A 22,339-nucleotide genomic window follows, 5' to 3' on the forward strand; every position below is an offset into this window, starting at 1 on the left:
AAGAAAGGCACCTCCCTGCAGTAGGCACTCACCAAATGAGTGCAGACTAGATTTCAACCCCACTCCTGTCCCTTCACGAGCCCTGGGGGCAGAGTGGTTACACATTGAGCTGCTACTGGCAAGGTCTGCTGTTTGAAATCACCAGGCTCTCCTCAGGAGAAAGAGGAGGCTTTCTACTTCCGTAAGCAGTTACCATCTTGAAATTCTACAGGGCCAATTCTACCCTGTCCTACAAGGTCTCTATGAGTCAGCACTGACTCGATGGCAGTGAGTTTGAACTTTATCCTGTCCCTTTGGCCAGCAGGACACATCCCCAGTGTCCTTGTTTTTAGGTTAGCCTGGGAAAAGGACAGCTGACACCTGTGGCATCCGTACTCGAAATATAACTGACATTATCTCAGCTAATCCCATAGCCACCTGTGAGGAGCGGTGACCACTGGCCAGTTGTCAGAGGAGGAATGGTGGAGAGAAGTCACTCAGAGAGTGGCTGGGCTGTGCCTGGCACCCAGATCTGCATAACCACCACACTAAGCCTGTGTTCTTCCTCACCGCCTCAGGGGCTCCTGTGCTGACCTGGAATAATGGGGCCATTTGTATCTGCAGCTGGAACCGCCTAGAAGCAGATAAAGGCTGGAGGAAGCCTGGTGTTTGGGCCCAGAACTGGTTTCCTGTTCTGCCAATTGGGCAGGCGAGAATAAGCCCTGTATTGGCAATGGTACAGAAGCAAGTCCAGATACTGTACTTGCTGTATCTCCCGGAGATTCTGCCTAACAATGGGTGACGTCACGGGCCCTGTGTTCTCGTGCCAAGCCAGCATCAGAAGCCTTTAAAAGAAAGTGGAAAAATAACAAAATTCATAAAACGTTAGAAACTGCATGTCCCAAAGGTAGGGTAACCAACCAGCCTGGTTTGCCCAGGACTAAAGGATTTTCCAGGAAGTGGAACTTCCCGTGCTAAAACTGGGAAATTTCCAGCCACATTGAGTTGAGTTGATTGCCGTAACCAAGGGCCCGAGAGCCTTGCCCCTGCCTACACACTAAGGCCAGTGAGCAAGAGGACCAGTGCTGGGAAGCTTCCCAGCAAGTTGGCATCGCGGCTACCTCCTGGGAGGAGGAGGAAACAGGATGGGCTTCAAGCCCAAATGAGGAACTAGACTGCTGAATGGGGAAACTGGGGCATCCCCAGTCATGGATGGAGCCATCGCACATGGACTAAAAGATGTCTGGTTTCATCAACCCCTAAAGCAACAGATCCATTCCAGCCCCCATGTGCTGAGCCTCCATGACCTCCTGGGAAGGGTCCACGCTGACCACCATCAATATTCCCCCTAAAAGGAAACCAAAAACAAGGCTGTTGCTGTCGGCTTGACTCAGACTCACAGGGAGCCTATAGCACTGCCTCTGGTTTTCTAAAGCTGCGGTCCTTACGGAAGCAGACTGACTCATCTTTCTCCCACAGGGTAGCTGGTAGGTTTGAATCACTGACCTTTTGGTCAACATTTAATGCCACCAGGGCTCCTACGTTCCTCCTACTTCCTCCCATACACCCCAAGTCTCAGATTTGCTTTCTCTCCCAGGACACAGCTGGGGAGAAAGGCAAGGGCACCCACAAATATGGCAGCATGCAGAAGACCTTTGCAGACATGGGCCTCCCCAAAGCCCCTAAGGAGAAGCGGCTGAAGACAGAGAACCTCAGGAAGGAGGGCAGTAAGGGCCGATTCCCCCAGCCCACAGCCAAGTCCCGGGCCCTGGCCCAGCAGCAGGCAGTCATCCGAGGCGTCACCTACTACAAGGCAGGAGGGCAAGAGACGACCAAGGCTGTGGTTGGTGAGTCGGAGGGTGATTGGAATCTAGGTGTGTGGGGGGGGGGTCACTGAATGATGGACCAGGATATTCCAGGGACCCGCTCATCTGCTTCGCAGTTAGACAGTCCCAGAGCGCAGCTCCACTGACGACCTGTTGGGTGCCCTTTGGCCATCCTGAAATGGGGATAATGTTGCTCCTTGTGGGGTTTGTTGAGAACGGGGTAACATCACCACAATGAAGGGCCACTTTTGAGGTGACAGGGAACAAGACAGGCATAGTTCCTGCCCCAAAGGAACTTTCTTTCTAGTGTGAAAACCTGCCAGTGGCAGCCACAGCATCCAGAAGTAACTGGGGCCTTGGGCACCTCATTTGTAAACTAGTTTGCAAAGGTCCCCAAAGAAGAACCCATAGTCCCTTGGATTATCCCTGCAGGATCCCAGTGAAGGGCAACAAAGTAATTCACCAAGAACAAAAGAGCAAGGAATCCAGAGCCCCTCATATTTCTGCTCCATCTCTGCTGGTTTGAGCTCTTGACTCTCCCCTTGAGGCCCTCCTCGGATGCCTGCTCTCTTTTGATGTCTCCGAGGAAGCCCTCTGCTCCCCACTTCCTCTGGTGGTGTTCTCTGCCCAATCCCATGTACAAAGGGGAAGGGAGTTGAGATTGGATCCTTCGAGGGCCTCTTGGTTTCTTGGCCTCTCGGGGGGCCTCCTGGGCCATCACCACTGCCCCAGCTCCTCATATGCCAGCTGCCAGCCCTGAACTGGGTCAGAGCTGTGACCTCTGGCTGCGTCAAGAGCCCAGAACAGCTGCAGGCATCTGACTATGCCAGTGAGAACCGTGGGAACAAGCACCCTGACCTGAACAAGTGGGAAGCCAAGACCAGGCCCCCAGAGGGTTTACCCCACAGCAGAGCCTGGTTCAGCCCTCGGAAAAGAGGAGGCCAGCGCAGGGAGAAAAAGAGGAGGCCAGGTATGTAATTGTCCTCAAGTCTAGGAGCCTCTGTGGCTCCCATTCCAGCTCATCATGCTTCCCCTTCGAGCCAGTGCATTTTCACCACTAGCACTCCATTGTCCCTGCTGGCACGGTTTCCATATCTGACCCCTTGGATCCTGATAGTGACTGCATTTTACAGGGCAGGAAACAAGCTCAAGGAGGTGAGGTGTCTGACCCCAGATTTCCCGATGAGAAGGTAGCAGAATGGAGCTGAAACCCCCTCCTCCACCCTTTTGCTGGAGCTGAGGCATCTTGTCCCCTGGTTCTGTGGTGTCGAGTCAGGATGTCCTGCTTCATCCTGGCCCAGCGCAGTGTGGGAGTTGGGGGATGACCCAGAAATGGCCCCCAAACCAAACATGAGAACTGAAAAATCCCTCCATCACCAGCTGGGGTGGGAGAAGAGAGAAGGGAGCCAGGAACACTTGAGAGATGGGAGACAAGTGAGGAGGCCAAGAAAGGGACAGAGAGACCTAGGTCAGAGGAGACAGGACCAGCTGGAGTGGAACTGGAGAGGAGGTATGAGGGCAGAGGAACAGGACAAAATCTAAAAAGTAGGGCAAGGGTTTCTGCCTTCTGGAACTGAATCCAGGAAATGAGAGACTTGGCAAAGTACTTAGACTTAGTAAAGGAGAAAACCTTACTGCCATTGAGTTGATCCTGACCCTATAAAACAGTGGTTCTCAACCTGTGGGTCGTGACCCCTTTGGGGAGCAAATGATCCTTTCACAGGAGTCACCTAATACAGCCTGCCTATCATATATTTACATTACGATTCATAACAGTAGCAAACTTACAGTTATGAAGTAGCAATGAAAATAATGTTATGGTTGGGAGGTTCCCACACCATGAGGAACTGTCTGAAAGGGTCGTGGCCTGAGGAAGGTGGAGAATCTCTGTAGTATAGACGGCTACCGAGGCTTTAGATCCTTACAGGAGCAGACAGCCTCATCTTACTCTCAAGGAGCAGCTGGTGAGTTTGAACCACCCAATCTGTAGTTAGTAATCCACCCCTTCTCCGATAGCGCCCTCAGGAAGGGCTCACCGTCCACACAAGTTCCTCTCATCAGCACACAGCCTAGCATGGTGAGTCTCATTACTCTCGTTTGATAGAGGAGAAAGCTGAGGCCCAGATAGTTGAGGAGGGGGGACTGCCTGAGGTCACCCAGCTTGGAGCCCACTAGTTGTATTTGAAGTCCTTCGCCTCTTACTCCCTTGGGGTCCTCCCCCTTATCTCCCAGAGCTGCTGGGAGCCTTGCGGTACTAGGAAGGCCCAAGGTGACAGCAGGTGCTGGGGCATCAGCTCTAGTCTTCTCTCCTTAGAAAATGCCCTCCGGGGAACTTCCTGGCTGGAACAGCTGCCACCCAAGGTGGAGGGCAGGCCACAGGAGCCCAACTCGACAGAACAGAATGAGGCTGGACCCAAGTCTTCAGAGGAAGCAGACATGACCCCTGGCACCACCACCTTGGATCCCACCACCACCTCTACTCCGGCTCCCACCACCAGTCCCCTGCCCACGGTGTCACCTTCACGCCCAGAAGTCTCCAGCCAAGGTGAGCGAGCCAGCTCCAGCCAGCAGCCTGGTTTTGTACAGCCCTCAAACTGAGACAAGTTTTTATATATTCTGAAGGGGTGGTGAAATTAATAGGAAAGAGAATACTGTTTCAATCTGCAGGCCTAAAACATGCACCATCTGACTTCTTAGAAGAAAAGGCGTCCGTATTTAAATGACGGTGAGGCAAGTATGTCTTCATGCAAATTCTTCTTAAAGTGAATTCCCATCACCATCACTGTCCAGTCTGTGGCTCCCCATGTGCCCATGTTTGTAGGGTTGACTTGTGGAGACAATCAAAACCTTCCTCATTGTGAAGCCATTGATTCTGCCTTTCTGGAAGGCATCAGGCTACCTGTGAGAACAAGCCTTTCAATCCATGTCCTGCTTGGGGCTAAGCGCATCCCGCCAGCAGCAATCTTTCCTGAAGGATCAGCAGTGGCATGGACAACAGCTGCAGCTCTAACTGGTTTAACCAGTGAGTGTGCTTTCTAATGTCAGAAAGTGGAGATTACCTAAAGGCAGGGGACTGGCTAAGTATGTTAAAGGACACAGCTGTCTGGTGGCCCTGATGGAACTCGAAATCACATCATTAAAGGGCTACATAATGATGTGAGAAATTGCTCAGTGGAGGGGGAAAAAAACAGGAAACATAAAAGTGTATTTTTCAGACCAATCACAGTTGTTTTTTTTAAAAAATCATTTTATTGGGGGCTCATACAACTCTTATCACAATCCATACATCCATCCATTGTGTCAAGCGCATATGTACATTTGTTGCCATCATCATTCTCAAAACATTTGCCTTCCACTTGAGCCCTTGGTATCAGCTGCTCGTTTTCCCCAATCACAGTTTTTAAAAGTACGCCTGCGTGACTATGCATGCAAAGAGAGAAAGAAGAGACTGATAGGGTTTGAAATGTCTTTGGATAGGGGATTGGGAATGTGCTTTCTTTTTTCTAGTCACCTTTTCTGAGTTGTCCACATTTCCTTCTGGAATCAGGGATTGTTTTAATCGAAGGAAGAAAGCAACTAACCAACCAACCAAAAGGTCCCAAACAAAACATCAGAAGGGATTGAAGTGAGACCCAGATGATGTTCCTGGCATCATTGCTCTTGCTTGGGGTGGGGCCTCTGCGTTCTGTGTACCAACCTCTGTGCCCCTCACGCCCCACAGGCAGAGAGGCAAGCTGTGAGGGCACCCTCGGGGCTGTGGATGCGCCCGTGAGGCATCACAGCTACGGTCGCCATGAGGGTGCCTGGATGAAGGACCCAGCAGCGAAGGATGACAAGATCTACGTCACTAACTACTACTATGGAAACAGTCTGGTGGAGTTCCGAAACCTGGAAAACTTCAAGCAAGGTTGGGGTCCCGGAGATGGGAGGGCGGTGGTGGTGGAAGAAGTGGGAGGCTTCCTCTGGAGATCTGGGCCCCCTTTGTCTTGGGGTTTCATGTGGTCCTGGCACCCCGGGCTAGCTTCACTCCAAATGGTCAGCCCACCGAGGAGGGTATGTGAGAACCCTGTGTGCAGTGTCAGGAGCCAAAAGGCAGCCCTAAACATGACAGCCGGACAGGGCCCTGCCTCACGGATATAACTTACCCTCGAGGACAACAAGAATCCTAGTTACCACTTGCTGAGGCCTTGCGGGTGCTGGCAGCCCTGTGGGCACTACTCATGGCGTCTTCAAAATTCCATGAGCAAGGGATCATCACCCCATTTTACAGCAGGGCCCCAGGCCTTAAAGCAGCTGCAGGTCTGAGTGGGGATGATTAGCACACACCAAAGGCTGGGATTATGGTCCCCTGAGTCACAGCATGTAGGAGGATCCACATGGAGATCCAGCCCCACCCTCCAGAAACACAGTCTGAGAGGGGCCGGCCAGGGGGGAGGCAAAGGCGTCATGAAAAATAGATCATTTCAGCACAGCTGTCGAGGCTAGGCTCTGGGGGCTGTGGAAACCCAGCCTGGAGATCAGGGAAGGCTTCCCAGAGGAGGTGAGACAGAAAGGAGCCCCAGAGGGGAGCAGAAATCAGCCCTGCAGAAGGGAGAAGGCAGGGAGTCGGGGCTGGAGAAAGAATGGGCTGGGACAGCCCTCTGAAGCCGCACACAGGATTGGGCATTTCCTGAGAGCCCTGGAATCACAAGGCCTGGGCTCAAACTAACTGTTCTTCCTCCAGCAGCTCCGTGTTGACCTGGCCTCTCCCTCAAGCAGCTCTCAGGGTGAGCCCTTTCCTCAGCCTGGGGAGGTCAGAGAGGGCTTCTTGGTGGCAGTCTCACTGCCATCGAGCTGGTGCCAACTTAGGGCGACGGTACAGGATTCCTTCTCCGGATGGTAGCAGCCTGGCTAGAGACTCGGAAAGGCACTCCCCAGGCAGCTAAACCTAAACCGGGGGTGTCAGTCAGACAGATGGAACCGTGAGCACAGGGGCTGCGACAGAGTCTGTGTGTCCCCCCAGCCGGCAGTGTCCCAATTCGCGCACTGGGTGGTAATAGTGCCTGCCTCCTGAGGTGTTCTGATGTAGTGAATTGGTCGGCATTTCACTGGCGGTATGGTTTGCACGTACCCCCAGGCGCATTGTAGGGTTCAGAATCAATTACTTACAGGGCTCTTCGGAGCCCTCGTGGACCTCAGAGGTCTGTGGGGTCGTCTGGGGTTTGCTGGGAACCCTGGTGTAACCCTCTGCCCTCCACGCCCAGGCCGGTGGAGCAATATGTACAAGCTGCCCTACAACTGGATCGGCACGGGCCACGTGGTGTACCGGGGCGCCTTCTACTACAACCGCGCGTTCACCAAGAACATTATCAAGTACGACCTGCGGCAGCGCTTCGTGGCCTCCTGGGCACTGCTGCCCGACGTGGTGTATGAGGACACCACGCCCTGGAAGTGGCGCGGCCACTCGGACATCGACTTCGCCGTGGACGAGAGCGGCCTGTGGGTCATCTACCCCACCGTGGACGACCACGACCAGGCCCAGCCCGAGGTGATCGTGCTGAGCCGCCTGGATCCCGAGGACCTCTCGGTGCACCGGGAGACCACGTGGAAGACGCGGCTGCGGCGCAACTCCTACGGGAACTGCTTCCTGGTGTGCGGCATCCTGTACGCGGTGGACACGTACAACCAGCCCGAGGGCCGGGTGGCCTACGCCTTCGACACGCACACGGGCACCGACGCGCGGCCCCAGCTGCCCTTCCTCAACGAATATGCCTACACCACCCAGGTCGACTACAACCCCAAGGAGCGGGTGTTGTACGCCTGGGACAATGGCCACCAGCTCACCTACACCCTCCACTTCGTGGTCTGAGCAGGGACCCCTGCCCGCTCAGGAGTAGGGGTAGCAGTGGGGCTGCGGGTTTCCCACCGTGATTCCTTCTAAGGACCCCGTCCACAAGTATTTATTGGGTGCCAAGTCCCGGGCTAAGTGCTAGGCACGGGCATTGCAGCCGACATAGCGCTTCTTTAGTAGCCCGTGGCTAATGGCTTCCACTCTATGCTGCGCCAAGAGCTCTCCTAGCGTTTACCTGCTGACCCCTCCGACGCCGGCACCCTTGGAGGTACCGGGCCTCTCCCTAGTTCACAGACAGGAGGCCCCGCCCCCTTTGCCGAAAGTCTCCGTTTGGGTCTGGCACGTGAGTCTGTCCACAGGCTCGCAGAGGAGGAGATTGGACCCCTGGCTCTCCCACCCTCTAGCCGGAGCCTATCTTGTTTTCACGCGTTTCTCTCATTTCCCAGGACCATACAAGACCCGACGCCTTTGGGGAAAGTTGGGGGGGGGGACCCGCTGCCTGTCACCCTAGGTCAAGTTCCTGAACTGCTGGTGGCCCTGGACCGATATCCATACCAGCCCCCAGCCCCCAGCTCCCACTCCTCCCATGGCCCAGCCCACCCTATCAGCTGTCCAGCCACATTCCAGACCTCCGCCATCACTCGACCAGTGAGTAGGAAACACACCCCGAGAGAAACTGCTGGCTCCTTTGCCAGGCCCCCTCCCTTTGGTTCTCGGTTGTATTTTCTGCCATTCTTCACCAGTGCCGTCATTTGTTTCTGCTGCAGCAGCTGAGATGGCTTCAGGCAGCTGCCTGCCAGCAGCTACTCCACCAGGGTGGAGAGATGGGCTGGATCCCAAGGCTCCCTCTCCACCCAGAGCACTGCCTTTGCTCACTTACTGCTTTAGCCTCCTTCCTGGCCCTTGTACGAACCTGTGGGCCTTGTCTCTCCTCTCTGGGCTTTTGAACCCACAACTTCTACACACTCAGGGATCTCTCCAGGTCTGCCGTGAGCTAGGCCTGAGGCTGGGGTGGTACCAGAATGGGGCAGGTCCCCTCTTGTCATTTGGTGGGCTGGCCCAGCAGGCAGCGGGGGTGGGAAAGGCAGAAGGTTCTGGAGAGGCGTTGACCCTTCTGGTTACACAGGCCAGATGGCAGGAGCGAAAAAAAAAGGAAGGGCTAGAGACCCACGGATGGGGTGTGTCCTGGCTTCAGAACCCAGGACTCGGGGCTGACTGAGGAGGCAAAGGGGGACCACTTCACCAGGTGCTGCTGACGGGCCTTGGAAGCCACAGACACGGCAGCCCACAGGGACAAGACCCTCAAGACACCCCCTCACCCATGTTGGGCAGTATTTTTATCGCTGGGAAGCAGCTATCTAACCCCATTTCCTATTTTACCAATATGGGGGTAGGTGCATAAAAATCAAGCTGGGAACAGGTCACATGCACTCTTGCTTCAGGAGAGCTTTCGCCTCAGAAACCCGCGGGCGCAGTTCTTACCCTGCCTAGAGGGTCCCGACGAGTCAGAAGCAACATGCTGGCAGTGGGTTTGGTCCGGGGTTTGGGCTAGATCCTTTATTCTGACTTTGGGGCAGTTCAGCCTGGGGAAGCAGTAGACCACCTAGCACCCAAAGCACCCCAGCACCTGAGAAGGGTGTTTACTGCTGGACCTTACACATCCCCTGGACCCTCCCCTGCCACCGTGCTGGGTCCCATGCTGACTATCTCTACACATGCTACCGTTACTGACATCAGCGGCACACCACCCCGGGCCAAAGAAGAGCAGGGTGTATTGTGTAGAACACATTTCTCCCGGGTATCGTCAGGTGCCGTTGTGTTGTTGAGGCTGTAATCCACCCTAAAAAAAAGGGAATGATGACGCCGAGCGAGGCCTGACTCATAGCGGTGGCCGCCTCCAGCTCCCTCACCCGGCCGGCCACTGCTGATCCACTTGCAGCTCTTCAAGGAGCCGAGCGCTCTCGGCCGGCCGCTCCCTGGGCTCTGGGTGTGGGTTTGACAAGACTGTCTCCGCGATCTCACAGCCATGGGAGGAGTGTTCAGACGCGTCTTCATTCGTCTGAAAAAGGGGCCGTTAGCACGGGCTGAGCAGTCAGAGCGAGTGCTGTCAGAGACGATGTGGCTGCAGCCCCCAAACATTCCCACAGCTCCGTCGGCTTCCAGGCCCTTGCATGTGGTCTGTGGTGGGCACAGTGTCTTCATCTTACAGGTCACACTGGATCTGAGAGAGGTTGAGTCGCCTGTCACTTGTGCAGGAAATGCAGAGGCAGGTCCTAAAGGCAGGTATCTTAACTGTCATTGCCAACTGAGCACCTGCAATATGCTATTAGAACAGCAGTGGAAGGTGTATTGGGAATGTGCCCGGTTGACAGATGAGAAGACAGGTGAAGAGCCTTACCAAAGAGCCCACAGCCGCTGAGTCCACAGCAGGTGGGATTTCAGGGCTGGTTGGAACATGTTCTTTGCCACTCTGTGACACACCCCTCTGAGGGCAGACCCGGAAGTGGCCGTCCTCGTAATCCATGGTGGCCAGACCATCAACTGCAGACAAAGAGGAGGCCCACGGAGGGGGGAGGGGGTCAGCTTGGAAAGAGCCTTAAATGCCTAGCCAAGGAGCAACTGCCTCTAAACATGTTCAGAACAGAGTGAAGTATAAATGCAGAGAGAGCAGCAAAGCTCGGATAATTGATCTTGTCCTGTCCGTGACGGGAGGCTGGGAAGCGGGGTGGTCGTGTGGGGAAACTGGAGAGCGTTCAAGGAAAGCCGATCCGCATCAGCTTTGCTTCACAGCCCCTGGGCTTTGATTGCCTGTGTCAACGGGTCCTTCAAAGAACGAAGGGCCTGGAGTGGCAATGGCCAGTGTCTCTCTACTGACCTTGGTTGTCAGAGCGAAGGAAACGGGGCTTGGGTGTTTCTGAACCTCGGAATACACAAAGGGGCTCTGGTCACTGCCTCTGACTCCTCTCTGGAGAGCTCCAGGCCTGGAATTTAAAGACTGTCTAGGGAGGACAGCAGGGACTCCCTCCGTGCTGTGTTGGAAGGTAGCATGAGAGGTGAGGCCTGCGGGTTTTCCCGGGGAGAAATTTTATGGCTCTCAAATTGTCCCAAGCAACCTCAGCCCCGCCGCCCCCCACCCCACCCCCGATTGTCTACAGCATTGGAAATTACTCTGGCAACAGAAGGACACAGCTCTGGGTAGGATTCAAACAGTCCTGAGTTTGAATGTGTTTAACATGCTACCCACATGGGTGAGGTCCGGCAGCTCAGGGCTCCTTGGGCTGAAAAACTCTTTGTGTACATTGTGTACAGGAACCCCCAAAGCCAGCAATATTTTCTCCATTTCGACTGAAGTCAAGCAAGCTGCTCAGGGTCACGTATTGAACAAGCAGTGGGGTCCAGATGTAAACCAGGTTTGTCCTCACCTGTTGTTAAGAATTTGTAACCAGTGTGTGTTCTTTGCTCTGGCCACTGGGAAGCTCAAAGTCAAATTAGAGATCCTTTTTAACAACTGTATTGAGTCTCCTGCTGGGCTTTGCTTTATTTTGGCATTCTGTGTTTACCTGACTCTGATCTTTCTATGCTTATTCTATTGTATTTTATGTATTTTTATAAGTTGCCATGATACCTTTTTGCACCATGGTGGCATTTACCTAAATAAAACATAATCAAAAGCTTGGATTCGGTTTCTTCATTGAATATAGTGTTCTGCATCCTTATCCAGCACATACACTTAATACATTTTTAAAGAATTTGTGGTGAGTTAAGAATTGACCTCAACTCTATACTATTCCTGGAAGCTGATCTGAATGATGAGGGATTGAAGCTAAAAACCAGACCCTTGGGGTGGACGGGGACAGTGAGCCACTCTCAAAGATGTTCAGGTACGACCCAAGGATGCTGTCCCCAGAGAATTGCCCCGTGCACATGGGCACCCTTCCTGGTTCAGAGAAAGGGGGGCTGTGGGAGAAAGCAGAACAAGACAAGAGAGCATCATGGATTTGTGGAGGAAGCTTTGGATAGCATTTGGTCCCATGGTTCCCAGTCTTGAGTCACTCACGTACCCGCTTTGTGAGTTCTGCCAATTCCCGTTACTGCAGTAATCACCTTTTTAGTTGATTCTACTCTTCCTACTACAGTAATTTTATTTTCAAAGGAAGCTTGATAAGCTATTACCTCCCATATTTTCCCCCCTTTCTTAAAGGAAATCCAATATCAACAACTGCAAGCAGAAGGTTATCAGAATGAAACATTGAAAGCAAAGAGTGTGAATGCATATCGGTAGATACGGTGCCTGTCTGAGGCCAAAGCCTATAGTGGTCCTTTGTTTAAAGGGAAGATTAGTGAGTAGCAAGGGTTCCGGAGACATAAGAGCATACCAGCACAAGTGGACTTTGTCCCCGATGTAATCGGATGGATGGGATTGAAAGGGAATGACTCTCTCCCATGTGACTCATGGATTGAGATCACTTCCTTGCCCCCTTACACACCCACCCACACCCACACATTCAGTTACTCAACTGCCCCCTCCCCCCCTCACTGCCCATCTACCCCAATTGCTGGCCGACCTCTGCAGAGCTCCTGTCTTGCTTGGAAGCTGGGCACTGTCTGCGTGTTTCTAGCAATGACAGGGTCCCACTCTCCAGAAGACAGAGCCACACGAAGCTCGGTGCCACTACTGCCACTGAAGAGGCTGCTAGAGCCAGGTCTGCTTGGTCCTGCAGACCCTACTGGGACTGATATTGGCCCAAGCAGGTCAAGCATATCTGGGTTTGGGGTAATCTCCAGGTCAGCACCTCAACCAGTGGGATCTCTACCAGGTACACTTGTCCCCACACCTGTGTGTGGCTGCCTCATGCTTATCTTTCAAATTGCTCTTGGAATGTCACCTCCGTAGGGGGGCTGTCCCTCAAGGCTGGATATGAAGTTGGCCCCAGTCCCCTGATCCCCATCTCTTCTTCAGTTGTTCATTGTTGTTGAGTCATCTTTGACTCATGACAGCCCTGTGTGCCCCAGATTGAAACATCATCTGGCTCGGTGCCATTTTCACAACTTGCAAAATGCTAGAGGCCACTGTGGCCCCTGTGTGTTTGCCAGTGTGTCAGCCTATCAGGGTCACATTCCAGCCCGCTATCAGACCACAGCCTCCGCCGCATACGGTTGACACTGGCTACTTTAAAAAAAAATCATTTTATTGGGGCTCATACAATTCTTATCACAATCCATCCATCCATCCATTGTGTCAAGCACATTTGTACATTTGCTACCATCATCATTCTCAAAACATTTTCTTTCTACTTGAGCCCTTGGTATCAGCTCCTCATTTTTCCTCTCCCTCCCCCACCCTCCCTTCCGCACAAACCCTTTATAATTTATAAATTATTATTATTTTGCCATGTTTTACATTGTTCGCATCTCCCTTCACCCACTTTTCGGTTGTACATCCCCAAGGGAGAGGGTTATATGTAGATCATTGTGATCAGTTCCCCGTTTCTCCCCCACCTTTACCTTCCCCTCCTGATATAGCTACTCTCGTTATTGGTCCTGAGGGGTTTATCTGTCCTGAATTCCCTGTGTTTCCAGCTCTTATCTACCTTATTCGTAAGGTAGAATTGGGATCGTGATAGTGGTGGGGAGGCATTAAAGTACTAGAAGAAAGTTGTATGTTTCATCGTTGCTACACTGCACCCTGACTGGCTCATTTCTTCCTTGTGACTCTTCTGTAAGGGGATGTCCAGTTGCCTACAAATGGACTTTGGGTCTCCACTCCACACTCCCCCTCATTCATGATGATATGATATTTTTGTTCTTTGATGTGTGATATCTGATCCCTTCGACACCTCATGATCACACAGGCTGGTGTGCTTCTTCCATGTGGACTTTGTTACTTCTCAGCTAGATGGCTGCTTGTTTAGCTTCAAGCCTTTAATACTCCAGAGGCTACATCTTTTGATAGCAGGGAGCTATCAGCTTTCTTTAGCACACTTGCTTATGCACCTGCTGTGTCTTCAGCGATTGAGTTGGGAAGGTGAGCATCATGGAATACCAGCTAAATAGAACAAAGTGTTCTTGCATTGAAGGAGTGTTTGAGTAGAGGCCCAATGTCCATATGCTACCTTAAATACTAAAGCTATAAATATATGCACATAGACCTATTTTCTCATTGTCATATATAAATATATTTACATATGACACTGGCTACTTTTAAAAACTATATTGTCAGATCTTTCTTCCAAGTGTACCTTAGCTTGGAGGCTATGTTGAAACCTGTCCATTATGGGTGGCCCTGCTAGCATTTGAAATGCCAGTGTCATTGCTTCTGGCACCAGAGCAACATGGGAGCCACCACAGAACAGACGGGCATGGGAGCAGGGGTGGGGTGGGGGGCGGGGAACCTCTTTTCATGACCGGATATTTGTCTTCTATCCTAGAGTCTGTCTCTAGGAGAACAGAGCTTGTTCTCAGCTACGTCCATCCCAAGCTGTTGACACATAGGGAGTCCTCAACAATTGTCACCCAAACAACCAAGTGCTCTCTGCCGGGGGCCAGAACCTTGGGCAAGTTCATACACGGTCTCTGAGAAAGCCACCCTGGGCTCAGAGGTCACAGCCACTGGAGAAAGAGCACTTATTTATTTATTTAGGCAGTGGTTTGTTTGGGGGGGCGGGGGTGTGGCTTCAGATTCCACGCGGACCCTTCTTGAATGTAACCTCAAATTTTTTTTTTTGCTTCCTTTTTTTAAAATTTTTTTATTTTAACAATTTATTGGGGCTGATACAATTCTTTTCACAGTTCATACATATACATACATCAATTGTATAAAGCACATCTGTACAGTCTTTGCCCTAATCATTTTTTCTCTTTTCTTCTTTTACATTTTATTAGGGACTCAAACAACTCTTACCACAATCCATACATATACATACATCAATTGTATAAAGCACATCCATACATTCCCTGCCCCAATCATTCTCAAGGCATTTGCTCTCCACTTAAGCCCCTTGCATCAGGTCCTCTTTTTTCCACCCCCCTCCCTCCCCAACCTCAAATTTTTTAAGACTGGAGAGCAGAGAGAGTATGTTCAATGATTCTCTGTCCTATGGGTAGTGAAAAACAACAAGAACCCCAATGAAACACATTGACCAGATATTGTGAGTCTGCGAAGTGTTTTTTTTCCATTGCATACAGGGTTACTCTGGATTGGACAACCCAACGGCACCTAACAGCCAATCCAGCCTGCACTTTGAGAACAAGAGAAAACCCATCTTGGGTGGGTGAAGAGAGATGTAACTCTGACCCTCACCTGTTTGAAGGGCAAGGTCACCTGTGCACACAATGTTGTCAGTACTGAGCATGATCCCAGGCACTCTGGAGTGCAGTGGTTATGAGTTAGGCTGCAAACTGTAAGATCAGCAGTTAGAAACCACTAGCTGCTCCGTGAGAGAAAGACTGGGATTTCTACTCTCGTAAAGAGTTACTGTCTCGGGGCAGGGAATGTGCGGATGTGCTTTATACACTTGATGTATGTATATGTATGGATAGTGATAAGAGTTGTATGAGCCCCTAATAAAATGTAAGAAAAGAAAATGATTAGGGCAAAGAATGTACAGATGTGCTTTATACAATTGATGTATATATATGTATGGATTGTGATAAGAGTTGTATGAGCCCCTAATAAAATGTTTAAAAAAAGAAAAGAAAATGATTAGGGCAAAGAATGTACAGATGTGCTTTATATAATTGATGTATGTATATGTATGGATTGTGATAAGAGTTGTATGAGCCCCTAATAAAATGTTTTTAAAAAATGATTAGGGCGAAGAATGTACGGATGTGCTTTATATAATTGATGTATGTATATGTATGGATAGTGATAAGAGTTGTATGAGCCCCTAATAAAATGTTAAAAAAAAAAAGAGTGACAGTCTCAGAAACTCACAGAGGCAGTTCCACCCTGCCCTATATGGTCGCCATGAGTTGCCATGGACTCAATGGCAGTGGATGAATAGCATGATGCCAGCACACAGTAGGCATTCAGGAAGCACTGGTTACTGTATTGTGACCAGGCAATTCCTTGTTCGGAGAATTAGTCAGCTCCCTTGGCAGATTACTGTCCCTTGCTCTGTTGTCAACATCACCGACATTGAGACCTAGTGGCACAAAGGTTAAGGGCTCTGCTGCTAACCGCAAGGTTGGCTGTTTGAACTCATCGGCCGCTCCTCAGGAGAAAAGACCAGGTGATCTTCTCCCATAGAGATGACGGCCTAGGAAACCCCTGTCCCAGAGGGCCACTGGGGATCCAGATGGACTCTGAGGCACCAGCAACAACGCACGAGCATCTGTGTGTCCAGCTCAGGGTCAACAAGTTGAGCGAGACTTCCTCCCGATCTGAGAGGGGCTTACAGGATCGCCAGAGGTGATCCCAGCCCACGCAGTTCTATTGGTGCTGGAAGAGCTGGCAGCGCAGCGGGGTTCCCAGGGCTGTGCTGAGGAGTACCAGCTTCTCCTGGGGTCCCAGGAACTTGGAGGGCCCAGCGCCTGCCATCCAGTCTCTGTGAGAAGCACAGCACCCCTCGGGTTCACCCCTACTCAGTGCTCCTCCAGGAGACTTCGAATCATTTCTTTCACCCTATAGACATTCTTCTGGAACTTCAAGGTCACATATCTCTGCGTGACCGTGCGGGGAAAGGAAGAAAGAATATGAATTGTCCTGTTGGGGCAGTGGCTTGTACATGGGGCTGTTAACCACACAAGGTAAGAAATTCAAACCCACCAGCTGCTCTGAGGGACAAAGATGAGGCTTTCCGCTTCAGTAAAGATCTACAGCCTGAAAATCCGGGAGAGTCAGGTCTCCATCACTTTGAGTTATAATCAACTCGATGGCAGTGTAGTTGGGTTCGGGTTTTGGTCCACAGAAACTCCACCATCTGAGGGCATGCTCTGTGCTGGGCTGTCTTTGTGGCATTCTCTCATTGTGTCCTCTAAGTAATCCTATTAAATGGGGACTCTTGTCACCACCATTTCACAACTGAGGAAACAGGCACAGGTGCTGGAGCACCAACCTCGCCAAACACACCGGTGGTTCTCCATTCCGGCTCACGTCGGAAGCAATAGAGGTAAAAATGATACCACTACCCAGACGACACCCAGCCCAATGTGTCAAGGCCCACTGTGGGTGGGTTTTAAATGGTTTCAAACCAGTGCATTCTTGGTCAACCCCCATGCTGAGAATTTTCTTTCCCACCCAGCTATCCTGACTCAGGGAACAAGATTCCTAGGGTCAAAGTCTGAAGTCAAAGCACTGGTTTTGAAAGTTCCCCAGGAGACCGGACTGTGCCAGGAGTGGGGGGCGGGTGGGAAGCCCTTCCCTGCACCCTACTGCTGCTCCGAAGGAGCACCCACACAGCTGGTTGGAACTGGACGGGATAGACAGGCCCTGGACATGGTTGCAGGGCACCAGAGAAGGTCATAGGAAGAGAGGGTGGGTCAACTGTCAGACTGGACCCAGAAAAGCCCCCCCCGCTAGGCTGTCCAGGAACGGGAACAGAGAGCAGGTCTTATAGCCTGGCGTGTCAACAGGGCGTCTGTGGGGAGGGGTCAGGGCACAAGTACACAAAGGCTCCCTGTGCCCCCCGAGTGGTGCCCAGACACTGCCTCACCCACCCGGCTCCGTCTGAAGTCTGCCCGCACCCAAGGCCAGACCCTCTCGACCCCCGACATTCCTATAGGCACCCCCGTAGGGCAGGAACAGACAGTGCTTTCACAATGCATGCCTGCCGGGGAGCGGGAAAAATTATCACCAAGACTTATCTGCCATGAGCGTGGGGTGGCATTTCACGTGCAAAGGTTGACTGGCCCCACCCTGGCCCTGGCTGTTGGCTTCGAGGCCCTCATTCCAACTGTGCAGGCACAGAAACTTCATTCTTCTCATCAACAAGAGGCCTCCCTGCCCTTTACCATCTGTGCACACCCCCCTCCAGCTCCACAGAGGACGTCCACCCCACCCCCATGGGCCAGGAGCCAAAGTGGATTAGACAGGGTGATTCAAAAATCAAGTTTTCCTAGTCTTCTTAAGCCAGGGATTTTTATTGACAGGGAAAGTCATTGTTACTAAGGTGTCTGCCTCAACCTGTCCTGGCTTTTCTGCATGAGGCCCTGACAGATGCTGACAGCTGCTACAGCCTGGGACAAGCTTCCTATGGAAGCGGCTGCTGCATTTGTAGCCAGGCGGTTCTAGGTTTGAATCCTAATGCTGTCGTCTGAGGGACCTGAGTTCCCTGACATCACTGACTTCCTCTTCCTCGTGTGGAAAATGGAAGTGACAAGCATGACCTTGCCAGGATGCTGTGCGATCGAATGAGATGGATGTGAGAAATCTCTGAAAATGGGAATGAGCATACGGGGCACACAAGAGAGCAAGGCTCGAAAACTGACCTGGAAGACTGGCTTGAGGGATAACCTCAGGCTGACCCCCAGGGTGAAGGGATCTGCCAATCAGACCCAAAGTAGTTGTCAGCAAGCACCAGTGTACCCTCAAAACCTGGGATTCACATTGTCAATCCCAAGACAGAGAACAAAAAGCCGCAAACCAAACCTGGGACCATCCAGTAGATCCTGACTCGATGTGACCCGATGGAACAGAGTAAACTGCCCTGGACTTGAGAGTTTCCAAGGCTGTGAGGTTTACAAAAGCAGTTGGCCTTGGACCACCTGCCTTGAGGACAATAACACCACTTAGAGCAGCCAGTCCACAGAGGACCACATGGCCGGCCCCACTATGAGACATGACACCCCTCGCTGACCCATAGTCCTACGGGGGACAGCACCAGAGACACAGTGGGAATTGTGCCTGATCTGATCCCGCCACACTGAAGCAAGGTGCTAAGGGGGTGCAACAGAACAGCAAGGGAATTGAGTGGCAAGGTCCCCAGGGAATGCTGAAGGTGAACTTTGAGGTCAGGGCATGGAGCCCCAACAGACTAGACTGGAAAACACTCCTAAAGGCCAACAAACAATCCTTGAACTAACTACAAGTTTTCTTTCTTGTTGTGTTTTGTTTTTGTCACTGGTTTGTTGTTGTAGTTGTTTTGTTGTATATTGTTGCTTGGTTTTGCTCTGTCTTGTTTTTGTGCATGTTATTATCTCCGCAAGTCTGTCTAAATAAGATAGACTGGATGAACAATCTGGAGGAGAAAACAACGGGACTGACAGTTCCAGGGAGACATGGGAGAGGGGCAGGTGCAGGGAAAGGAAGTGGTGTTAACAAACCCAGGGACAAGAGAACAACAAGTGATCCAAATCAGTGGTGAGGAGGGTGTGGGAGGCCTGGTAAGATGTGATCAAGGGAAATGTAACAAAGAGGAATTGCTGAAACTCTGGTGGGGACTGAGCATGATAGTGGGACAGGAGGGAAGTCAAGGGAAATAGAGGAAAGAGCTGGGAGGCAAAAGGCATTTATAGAGGTCTAAATAAAGGCGTGTACATATGTAAATATATTTATATATGAGGATGGGGAAATAGATCTATGTGCATACATTTATAGGTTTAGTATTAAGGTAGCAGAAGGACATTGGGCCTCCACTCAAGTACTCCCTCAATGCAAGAGTACTTTCTTCTATTAAATTGGCATTCTATGATGCTCACCTTCCCGATACAAATGGGTGAATAAGCAAATGTATAGAAAGCAAATGAATAAGAAAGCTGATGGTGCCCAGCTATCAAAAGATATAGTGTCTGGGGTCTTAAAGGCTTGAAGGTAAACAAGCGGCTATTAAGCTCAGAAGCAACAAAGTCCACATAGAAGAAGCACACCAGCCTGTGTGATCACGAGGTATCGAAGGGATCAGGTATCAGGCATCATCAGAACCAAAAATCTTATCATCGTGAATGAGAAGGGGAGTGTGGGGTGGAGACCCAAAGCCCATTTGTAGGCCACTGGACATCCCCTTACAGAGGGGTCTAGGGAAGGGGACGAGCCAGTCATGGTGCAATGTAGCAACGATGAAACATACAACTTTCCTCTAGTTCCTAAATGCTTCCTCCCACTCCACTATTATGATCCCAACTCTACCTTGAAAGTCTGGCTAGACCGGAGGATGTACACTGGGACAGATAGGAACTGGAAACACGGGAAATCCAGAGCGGATGATCCCTTCAGGACCAGTGGTGTGAGTGGCGATACTGGAAGGGTAGAGGAAGGGGAGGTTGGAAATAGGGAACCGACTACAAAGATCTACATGTGACCTCTTCCCTGGGGAACAAACAACAGAGAAGTGGGTGAAGGGAGACGTCGTCAGACAGGGCAACATATGACAAAATAATAATTTATAAATTATCAAGGGTTCATGAGGGAGTGGGGAGCGAGCAGGGAGGGGAAAAATGAGGAGCTGATGCCAGGGGCTTAAGTGGAGAGCAAATGTTTTGAGAATGATGAGGGCAATGAATGTACAAATGTGCTTTACACAACTGATATATGTATGGATTGTGGTAAGAGTTGTATGAGCCCCTAAAAAAATGATTTTCAAAAAAGCAGTTGGCCTCATCTTCCTCTTGGGAAGCAGCTGGTGGGTTAGAACTGCTGTCTCTTGGGTTAGCAGCTCAGCTCGAGCACTACATGAGGACGCCTAACACCAAGAGTCCTACTTGACTGCCACCGCATCGATTTCAATAACAGACAGCAGGGAGGGCGAGTTCTTTTCCCCCGTGTGCCTGCGCCATTGGTCTGAGGGTGGCCGTGTGTGTGTGTGTGTGTGTGTGTGTGTGTTGCTGACTTGGGTCGGTGCAAGGGGCTGGGGGCACCTATGCAGGCAGCACAGCAAGGAAAGGGAGTAGTTACACTGGCCACACACATTTTGTGTGTTAGACTTGTTTCTGGGTATATTTGACCTGCTGATTAAAAAATAAAGACACCAGTTTTCCCCCATCCACTCCAGTTTTTGAGATACAGAACACACGCCTCATACCAATCTTCACTGTGCTCTCCCATAAAACATCAAGCTCTTTTCATGTCCTGTAACTACCTTCCAGGAGAGGACATGCGCACTGGCTCTCTTTCAAGGAGTTTGTATTGTACTGAATATCGAAGCCAAGTTATACTTCACACGGTGTCCACGGATCCAAAGGCATAGTTGAACAGTGCAAATGATATGAACGTGGCATTTCCCCATGGGTCACTTCACCTTTATTAGGAACTGAATGGCAGGCAGTTCCCATTTATGATCTTAAATTTAAAAAGGCAGGGAGGGGGAGGCAGAAATATGAGTTATTGTATAATACATAAAGAGCCCTGGAGGTGTAACGAGGTATGTGTTTGACGGCTAACCACGGACTGGCTATTAGCGCTCACCAGCCGCTCAGGCAGAGAAAGAGGAGATTTTGTGCTCCCTGGAAGACGGACAGTGTCAGGGACCCACAGGAGCAGTTCCACTCTGTCCTACAGCGTCCTTCAGAGTTGGAGGCAACTGACTGGTAGTGAGTTTGGTACAATGAATAAAAATTCAAATGTCCTGAAACCTAAAATGGGCCTGTCAGAGTTCAGGTTCCTTTATTAAAATTAAAATGTTCCAGTCTTCTGATGAGATGGCACGATTTCGCCACCTGTGCCCAGAAACTCATGAAAGAAAAGTTAGAATTTTTCTTATAAAGAAGTTTGAGTCAAGGAGGATGGGAGGGAGCGGGAGAGGGAAGAAATGGGGAGCTTATATCAGGGGTTCAATTGGGAAGTGAATGCTTTGAAAATGATGATGGCGGCATATGTGCAAATGTGCTTGACACATTGGAGAAATGTATGCATTGTGATAAGAGATTGAAGAGCCCTCAATGAAAGTATTTAATTAAAAAAAGAAACAAAGGGAAATAAAAGAAGTTTGAGTCAATCTCTTTTTTTTTTTTTTTTTTTGCAATCTCTGTGTTCACCTTTACAGACGATATGCCATGTAGGAGACACAGCACACCCGAAGTACGTTAAAGGGAAGCGATACTGTGGCATGGTGTCTGGCTGTGTAGATTACGGATAAAAAAACACAGTATTCAGCCATGCGTTCAATCTCATTTTTAAAGCACTTAACATGAATTATCCATTGATTTCTATATACTAACATTTGTTCTGAAATTTTTACTGTTATAAGTTGAAGAAAAATTAGATCTTTAAGATATTCATAAGAATTGCTACGAAGTCTTACATATTTTTTACACTCTAAATTGCCCTCACACCTTCCATTGATGTTGCCCTCACACCTTCCATTGATGTGCCTTTTCAATTTTCTTTTTTTATTTTCCACTCTCATCAAGCTGTGCCCTGGCTTTGCTGTATCCACCTTGCAGTGTCTGTATATATCGATCACACAGCCTCCCCAACCAAAAAGAAAAACCCGCTGTCATCTAATTGACTCTAACTCATAGTGACCCTAACAGACAGAGAAGAACTGCCTCTTTGGATTTCCAAAGCTTGAAATCTTTTAAAGGCTTAAGAGTGACTGAAGGGTTAGAACCACTGACTTTATGATTGGCAGCTCCATGTGTAACCAACTAGCCACCATAGGTCCATTTACAGCTTCGCTTGGAACTCCCTTAATCCTTCATTCTTTTAAAATATAAATATTTTTACTTTTTTGTCTTACCCTGTGATTTTTGGGTCTTAATTTTTCACATATTTAAAACTAGGAAGATAAATTAATAAATTAGTACAATTTAGTAACTGAAAATGCAG

At 50.3% G+C, this 22,339-nt stretch overlaps 1 protein-coding gene and 1 non-coding gene across 2 annotated transcripts in view; one reads left to right on the top strand and one right to left on the bottom strand.

Moving 5' to 3' along the window:
- Positions 1 to 11,279, top strand: part of OLFML2A (olfactomedin like 2A) — a 34,825-nt gene extending 23,546 nt beyond the window's left edge. Inside the window, exons 5-8 of the mRNA XM_075560485.1 lie at positions 1,577 to 1,826; positions 4,120 to 4,350; positions 5,527 to 5,712; positions 7,049 to 11,279. Coding sequence (XP_075416600.1) covers positions 1,577 to 1,826; positions 4,120 to 4,350; positions 5,527 to 5,712; positions 7,049 to 7,653 — 1,272 coding nt within the window. The 3' untranslated portion in view covers positions 7,654 to 11,279. The remainder of the gene's footprint in view (positions 1 to 1,576; positions 1,827 to 4,119; positions 4,351 to 5,526; positions 5,713 to 7,048) is intronic.
- A 10,255-nt stretch (positions 11,280 to 21,534) lies between these two features.
- On the bottom strand, positions 21,535 to 21,670 carry LOC142460540 (small nucleolar RNA SNORA15). Its single transcript, XR_012786727.1, has one exon. It is a non-coding gene; the product is annotated as a small nucleolar RNA SNORA15 (small nucleolar RNA).
- Between the last annotated feature and the right edge of the window lie 669 nt (positions 21,671 to 22,339).

The sequence above is a fragment of the Tenrec ecaudatus genome, chromosome 10, assembly GCF_050624435.1.
Source record: "Tenrec ecaudatus isolate mTenEca1 chromosome 10, mTenEca1.hap1, whole genome shotgun sequence".
Lineage (NCBI taxonomy): Eukaryota > Metazoa > Chordata > Mammalia > Afrosoricida > Tenrecidae > Tenrec > Tenrec ecaudatus.